Source organism: Babylonia areolata, chromosome 5 (assembly GCF_041734735.1).
Source record: "Babylonia areolata isolate BAREFJ2019XMU chromosome 5, ASM4173473v1, whole genome shotgun sequence".
Taxonomy (NCBI): Eukaryota; Metazoa; Mollusca; class Gastropoda; order Neogastropoda; family Buccinidae; genus Babylonia; species Babylonia areolata.
The window spans coordinates 48,696,855-48,705,536 of record NC_134880.1 but is presented as its reverse complement, the minus strand read 5'-3'; the positions used below and the strand labels follow the sequence as shown (position 1 = coordinate 48,705,536).

Below are 8,682 nucleotides of genomic sequence, written 5' to 3'. Positions count from 1 at the left end.
AAGAACGCAAAACAACAACATGAAATACTTAATACATAATCATTTCCACAATAACAACACTGTTGCCCAAGTTAATTAAGTATCACTTTAAAAAAAGAAAAGAAAAAAAAAAAAGATTTTAGATTCAGCAGCAGTGGCAGACTGGTTGACTGGTTTCATATTATCATATCAATATCATATCAATATCAAGGCGTGCAGGCCTGACAAGGCCTTTTGCCCGCTTGATGTGGGGAAGAAAAAGAGAGTCCCCACATATGTCTGATGCATTTTTCAACATTGAGTGCGCAATGCTTGAAAAATCAATAAATATGTAAATGAGTTTCGTATTTAAAAATTTTCAAATGAATATCAAGATAGTTTTTAAATGTATTCACTGTTCCTGCGGAAACAACATCTTGTGACAAATTGTTCCAAACATTGGTAATGTTCAACTTTAGAATACTAAACTCAGGGGGGCTGTTTAGACGAAAAACAAAGGGTGTCTTAGGCTCACCTCGATGCGCTAAGTTGAATGGAACCCTCAGCTAAGCTGTACGACCACTACTTTCCCATGAAACTGCGACAATTTTATACACAGTAAGTTCAGCCGATCACAGCCAGAGCAACCACCTGCAAGCCATTTTAACTGCTGATCACCCACGTGATCAGCAGTCAAAATGGCGTGCAGGTGGGGAAGGAGTACTCAGCTTACTGTGTATTTGTCGCAGTTTCATGGGAAAGGAGTGGTCCTAGAGCTTAGCTGAGGGTTCCATTCAACTCAGCGCATCGAGGTGAGCCTAAACCACCCTTTGTTTTTCGTCTAAACAGCCCCCCTGAGTTTAGTATTCTAAAGTTGAACATTACCCCAAACATTTGTTACTCTGTTAGTAAATATGCATGGCCTAGCCGCCTCAGTGATTTAACTTCGAATCGTCCTTCCTTTTTTTTTTTTATAGAGTGCGGTTACGCATAATTGCCATTATATTTTAGTATATTAATTAGAATTAAAGAACTGTTCTTCTGTTTTATATTCTTCAGTCAAGAAGATATTTTTCAGGATCAGGATCATCCAAACGAATTCATACTTTTTTTCAGCTGGATTGCGGAAATCAATTTTTGCGATGGAACTAGAATATGGTCATTCTGCAAGCTTGTCAAACAAAATCAGAAAAAAAAGATGCTATCCACATATGATTTGGTGCACCGTGAAAAGATTTGTACAAAGTGAATCTGAGAGGGAAAAGAAGCTTCCCAATAGCAACCCAGGAACGATTCAACCACTTTGTTTTTGATCAAATGTTTTGCTTGATCTAGCAGCGTCATAAACTGATTGGGAAAATGCTTTTCATCACTTTCTGTAGGCATAATTAGTAGGAGGAAGGTCGCAGAATGGTTAATTAACTCTCTCCATACGAACGGCGAAAGAGACGACGTTAACAGCGTTTCATCCCAATTACCATCATCAAAATATTGCAAGCGGAAGGCTCTTATACTGAAGACGTGAATGTTGACAAAGAATACCACAATTCTGACGACGGAAGCTAAAGGTTGGGTCATTCAGACACCCACTGGACATCCGAGGGGTCTGTGTAGAGGAGAAGAGAGGACTGGCCGTACTGAGTGAGTTAATTAAGGCGCTTGTCAGTGTCCATGAGGATCTGGGTTGGATTGCCGAGTTCGCCCTATCTCAAGTTTGACAAGAAAATCAAACCGAGCGTCCAGTCATTCGGATGAGATGATCAATCCTGGGGTCCCGCGCACAGAAAACAAGAGAGGCAAGGCCTTCAAGACTCACTTGTGATAAATTAAGTCCCCTAGCATTAATTACAGAGTAATTTCCCTTTTTTACTATCTGCATCAAAACGTTTGCAAAATAAATAAAAATTCCATGCTTAGCAAAAGAAGTTCCTGTTAGAACAAAAAATGATAATAATGACTCCTCTTGTTGTTGGGTCAGAATAAGAGATCAGAGTGCCAAGTTTAGAGAATACAAAAAATATAAATATAACAGTAAATGCAGTTTGCATATAATTAGGCTTTTTTTTTTGTGCCCATCCCAGAGGTGCAATATTGTTTTAGACAAGATGACTGGAAGGAACTGACTTTTTCCTATTTTTATGCCAAATTTTGTGTCAACTGACAAAGTATTTGCAGAGAAAATGTCAATGTTGTCAATGTTAACGTTTACCATGGACACACAGACACACACACACACACACACACACACACACACACACACACACACACAGAGAGAGACAACCGAACACCGGGTTAAAACATAGACTCACTTTGTTTACACAAGTGAGTCAAAAAAGGAGAAAAATCCGTGGCAACAAATGGGTTGTTCTTTTGGCAAAATTCTGGGGAAAAAATCCACTCTGATCGATACACAAATATTTGCATGCACTTAAGGCCTGACTTACGCGCTGGGTTATTCTACCTGGTCAGAAATGCGTAGCTATCTGGTGTGGTGTGGAGTATGATTTTATGGTCTGTCGAAACGTAGTGATGAACATAAACTGAAACTAGTCATCATCATCATCATCATCATCTTCATAATAACAATAATAATGATAACGTACATCTATATAGCGCCTTTTCTCTCTGGTCTGAGAGCTCATGGCGCTTTACATGAAAGAAAAAGTTACAAATTACATGAATCATCCGTGAATACTCTTTCTCAAAACCCCTCCCTACCCCGCCCCGTCACTCTCCCTCTCTCATTCGTCATGCATCCAAAGTGAGCTGACATGGGTGGTGTTGGAGAAAAAGTAAGCTGAGAGTCTTTATAGATAGGTTTTAAAACGATGAGTTTTTAGCGAAAAGCTAGAGGCAGAGATAGAATCAGATGCAGGGATATATGAGGAAGGTTGTTCCAGATATGAAAAGCAGCAAAGAGGAAAGAACGTTCACCATAGGTTATTGTATGGACGCGAGGAAGTGTCAGAAGGTAACAGTCAGAAGAAGAGCGGAGAGTTCTTGAGGGAGTGTAAGCACTGATCAGGTCAGAAAGATGTGTAGGTCCTGCGGATTGGAAACCAGAATAGCAGAGACACGCAACTTTGTAATTAATTCTCGCTTCAATTGGGAGCCAGTGTAGAGTACGGAGATAGGGAGAAACGTGATCAGTACGTGGGACTCTTGAGGGTCAGTTGATGACACGCCTGCCTTGTGGGGATAGACTGAGATGGCAGGGGGCCAGGGGAGAGGAGGAATGGGGGAGGGAGCATGAAGGGGGTCAAAAAGATCTCGTATCCATGGTTGCAGTCAAAACGAAAAGGATTTTCCCCTCCCTCTACCAGACCTCGAGTGGGAGTTAGGGAGGTCTCGTGGGCATCGTTTATTTCGCACACATAACAAATCACAGGACAACAAGAGAGTTCTTCTGTAGAAAATTCACCTTGAGTGATCAATTATTACAGTTACGCAAACAGAAAAACAGCACAAAACAACAACAGACAAAACAAAACAAATACAGGAGAAAGCAAGGTTGGCTTCCCCTATGTTCCCGTCCATTGCTTACACACACACACACACACACACACACACACACACACACGTATGCACACAATGTTATGTGTGTGTGTGTGGAGGGGGTGGGGTGGGGGGAGAGGGGCAGATGGGTGTGTGTGTGTGTGTTTAAAATTTCTTCTTATAACTTACCATAATGTTGTCAATTACTGTCGGCATTGTTAAGCACATAATGAAGCAATATTTTCTTTGACCACAACGATAATAACTGAAAACGACCCCATACTAATCGCATTATGCAGAATATATTCTACCGATGGGTATTAAGTATTGCAAATAAACGGTTCGAGGGGAATCCATCTTTCAATGCAGACATTTATTTATTCAGTTTATTTACAAATATGTATTGATTCGTTCATACATATACATAATTGTTCTCGTTTGTTGATTTCCAGAGTGTCGACGCTACCTAAATGGGTAAGCCAACGAGCAGCCTGTGTCTTCCTCTCGCATGGCTTCTGACATCACCTCTACTGTTCTGCCTACTTCTGCCTCCCTGCACGGTGGCTTTCGACCTCAGCAGCCTCCTGGAGGCTCTAGGAGGAGGGAAGAAACAGCCCCCGACATGCCCTACGCACTGCAACTGCACGACGCGGCGGGCAGAGGCCGTGATGCAGGACTACCTCAGCCGCTACCTGCCCTTCATGGGGGTCCACATGACACCCAAACTGGAGCGCCAGGCACGGGCCACCGTCACTGCCTTCACCGCCTGGATGGGCAGCATGGCCGACATCCAGTGCCATGTCCCGCACGGGGAGCGAGTGAACCTGACCGATCTGCTGCAGGCGTCCGCACTGTCCTTCAAATCATTAAAGCTCACATGCGGGCAAGACTCTGGTGTCGTGTGGGACTTGTCTGCCTTCGATGCCTTTGTCAACATCCTGGACGTGTCTGGCTGCAACCTGGAGAAGGCGGATAGCTCGGAGACGTTGGCGGTGCCACTTAACCTCTGGGTGCTGGACCTGGATGATGTGCCCACAGAGGCTGTGCAAAGTCTTGACCTGAGCACTGGTCATGCAATGCTGGCGCTATCAATCACCAACACCATGCTGATCACCCTTCCTCCACGCTGGTCTGGTGTTTCACTGTACCGAATCATGGTCATCAGACTGGCCCACGACCACCTCAGCAACTACACATGTGAAATAAAGTTCTCAGAGGTCACCTCGCTGAATCTGGATCACAACAACCTGAATGCAGCTCCGTTGTGTTTGCTGGATGGGTCCAGGTACGCCCATCACATTTCCTTGCGTCACAATGCCATCCGAGAGCTGACAGGACCACTGGTCAACAAGACAGTGGACGAACAGAACCCAAATCCCTACATCATGTATCTGGATCTGGCTCACAATGAACTGGAGACTCTCCCTCCTCTCAGACAAATTGAAGGTCTGTTTTCTTTGGACGTTAGCCACAACCGTCTACACAGCATAACTACAGATGCATTTTTTTCAAGCAAAGTGGTGGGCTGGCTGGATCTGAGCAACAATCAACTGGAGCACGTAACCGACGGGGCCTTGGCACCCTTATCCATGCTTTATCATCTGAACTTAAGTCACAATTATCTTACTTCCTTTGATTTTGATCAAAGTCCTCTGAGCACAAAAATAGTCACTCTGGATCTTCGCTACAATCACCTCTCCTATCCACCCTTTGCTGACACAGGTTTTGTTGCTCCCCGCTTGTCCCGTATCAGTGCCGCCAGCAACCCCTTCAGATGTGACTGCCAGCTAGGGGTCTTCCTGGACTTTCTTAGCATGTTGAATTCTTCACGAAAGCAAAACTGGTTTAGTATTGGATACTGGAATGTTTACAAACACGACCCAAGTATCCTTCAACCATACACAGACATTGAAGAGTTTACATGTGGTCAGCCTGCTGACATGAAGGGCCAGCATCTTCACAGCATGTCTCTCAAGAATGAGTGTCGTCTGCTCAGTGGATGTCCCGCACTATGCAGATGTGAGCTGAAAAAAGGAGAAAAAGAACACGTGCTAGTGGACTGTTCCCAACGTGAATCTCTGACTGAACTGCCTGCCGAATTGCCCTCTGTGTCCAACGCTTCTCTTGTGCTGTATGTCAACCGATCTGGTCTGGAACGCCTAGAGCATCGGCCATACCTTCGTCATGTGAGTGAGATTTACGCTGCCCACAGCAAGCTGAGTAGTGTAACTCCTGGCGCCATGGAAGCTCTGCAGAACGTTCATGTGCTCAGTCTGCACCACAACCAGCTGAAATCTCTGCCCCCAATCACACAGAGCCTGACCATGGCAGCAGCCACAAACATTTCCCTGGGCAACAACCCCTGGTCGTGTGGATGCCATGATCTGTGGATGGCAGGGTGGCTGGACAAACACGCCAACGTGTTGCACGATCTGAGCAGCATGCGGTGTCGCTGGACAGGGGATCTGGCCATCGACATGAACGCTTCAGATCTCAGCTGTGAAGTTTTCAACTACCTCCCTGTAGTCATCGCCCTGTCCTCGCTGCTTTTCCTAGCTACCATCACAGCGTCTCTACTGGTGAAGTACAAACTGGAGGTGCTGGTCTTCCTCTACACACGGTTCAGACTGCGGCCGTTTGACATGTACAAGTACAACCAGAAACAGGTCTTCCAATTTGACATCTTTGTCTCCTTCAGCCAGCACGACTACCACTGGGTGGTGGAAAAGCTGGTGGATCAGCTGGAGAACCGACCCAGACCTTACAAACTGTGCATCCATCTGCGGGACTTCCCGGTAGGGGAGACCATCGCGGACAGCGTGTCTTGGGCGGTGAACAACAGCCGCTGCAGCCTGCTGGTGCTGACCAAAGACTTCCTGGCCAGCGAGTGGTGTCGGCACGAGTTCCGCGCCGCTCACGCCCGTCTGCTGATGGAGCGCGACGCCAAGTTGCTTATCGTGGTGCATGGGCCTGTGGACGCGCGGAAACTGGACCGGGAGCTGCTGGCCTACCTGCGCACCAACACCTACCTCAAGACAGAGGACAAGTGGTTCTGGGCCAAACTGGAGTACGCCCTGCCCGAGCCTCAGGACCACGCGGTGGTGGCTGGAAGGGACAGGGAGGTGGAGAACGGGGCTCCTCCCCCCGTCATTGAAATGGACACCATCGTGCCTGTGGTCATGGATGCCGGGGATGTTGAAGCCAAAGCCTGACAGTGCTGACTGGCTGACGGAGCCAGGACTGACGTGTGCTGAGACATTGGCCTTGCTTTGATTGCGTGTGTGTGTGTGTCTGTGTGTGTGTGTGTGTGTGTGTGTGTGTATGTGCGCGCGCGTCTGTGGCTGTGTGTGTCTTGTGTTTAGTATTTGTCACAGACAGAGAGAGAGAGATTTGACGCTTTGATATTTTCATTGACGTTACCTGCAAAGATATATTGACAAGAGGGTAACAAGGGTTATTCCTTATCTCACACATTGCAACACTTTCTGCTTATTCTAAAACACAACACAGAAAGAAAGAAAAACAAAATAACTTTCATCTAAATACCACATCCTCACAATACATTATTTGATAAAGAGAAGAAAAAAAAAATATATATATATAAAAGAAGAGAACCTGACAATCCATTCAAGTTGTGATATTTTTCAATATCAACCTTAGTATCTGAACTGCTGTCTGAACACATGAAAATAGACATTACACATGGGTATCCTCCTCATTTACTCTGGTTTTATTCTGATCTGTGAAGTTACGGCTTATTCTCTGCGCTTCTGCAATAGCTATTGACAGAGAGAGAGAGAGAGAGAGCACTGGAATTAGGTCTGTAAGTTGGATCGCAAGTGCACACGTTTCTTATCTCTGTTTTTCTTCTTCTTCTTCTTCTGTGTTCGTGGGCTGCAACTCCCACGTTCACTCGTATGCACACGAGTGGGCTTTTACGTGTATGACCGTTTTTACCCCGCCATGTAGGCAGCCATACTCCGTTTTTCGGGGGTGTGCATGCTGGGTATGTTCTTGTTTCCATAACCCACCGAACGCTGACATGGATTACAGGATCTTTAACGTGCGTATTTGATCTTCTGCTTGCACGTACACACGAAGGGGGTTCAGGCACTAGCAGGTCTGCACATATGTTGACCTGGGAGATCGTAAAAATCTCCACCCTTCACCCACCAGGCGCCGTCACCGTGATTCGAACCCGGGACCCTCAGATTGACAGTCCAACGCTTTAACCATTCGGCTATTGCGCCCGTCATCTCTGTTTTGAAAAATATAAAACTTTGTATTTTCATGCCCAACTGCATCTGTTGGTACGGATTTGGAGTATAATATCCGTGTCTGAGAACAGTGCCATTTCGTTGCATTCAACTGATTGACCTTGGAAGTTACCGTGCAGAAGAACTGAAATCTGACTTACACTGACTGGATTTTTATGGTTTTTCTTTCCTTTCTTTTTTCTCCATGATATGTTGACATTATACGTACTTTTGACAATTTTACATAATCATATATATTATATTACTTATGTATACTTTTTGATACATTATGATTTAGATCTTTCCATGGATTATTGTTTTGCGAATAAGCATTTCAGATAAAAAAAAAAAAAGAATAAAAACGTATGCCATCAGTACCTTCGCAACAGGTGTCTGTTGTGTGTGTGTGTGAGGTGGTAATAGTGTGTGTGTGTGTGTGTGTGTGATATAAGTTGAGTTGTATCGCTTTCTGTGTCTGTCTGTCTTTTTTTTTCTCTCTGTCTGTCCGTCCGAGGGTCTGTCTTTCTCTCTGTGTTTCCCTAATTTTTCCAACCTTCTCAACGGGAGCACTTTTGCACCCGCTCACCTGGACTCCTGTTCATACATCCACACCCACGCTCGTTCTCTCACAGTCCCGCTTGGAGCCTTGCTCCTCCCATCCTCCTGTTTTCCCCCTTCTCTGTGAGTGTGTGTGTGTCTCTCTCTTTGCATCTCCCATTGCATGAAAAATATTTGTATTTGTATTTCTCTTTTTGTAACAACAGAATTCTCTGTGTGAAATTCGGGCTGCTCTCTCTGGGGTAGAGCGCGTCGCTACACTACAGCGCCACCCTCCCCCCCCCCCCCATGTCTGTTGTATGTGGTTCTTTGGCACTGTGTCTCTTGCACACATTTCACTGTGTGTGTGTGTGTGGGTCTTTGTGTGTGTGTGTGTGTGTTTGTGTGTGTGTGTGTGTGTGTGTGTGTGTGTGTT

General features: G+C 45.4%; 1 protein-coding gene across 2 annotated transcripts in view; it reads left to right on the top strand.

Moving 5' to 3' along the window:
- The window catches only part of LOC143282118 (uncharacterized), a 21,418-nt gene extending 13,341 nt beyond the window's left edge, over positions 1 to 8,077 (top strand). For both annotated transcript variants that reach the window (XM_076587626.1, XM_076587627.1), the window contains exon 2: positions 3,906 to 8,077. In XM_076587626.1, coding sequence (XP_076443741.1) covers positions 3,924 to 6,665 — 2,742 coding nt within the window. In that variant the 5' untranslated portion in view covers positions 3,906 to 3,923 and the 3' untranslated portion in view covers positions 6,666 to 8,077. The remainder of the gene's footprint in view (positions 1 to 3,905) is intronic.
- The last annotated feature ends 605 nt before the right edge of the window (positions 8,078 to 8,682 follow it).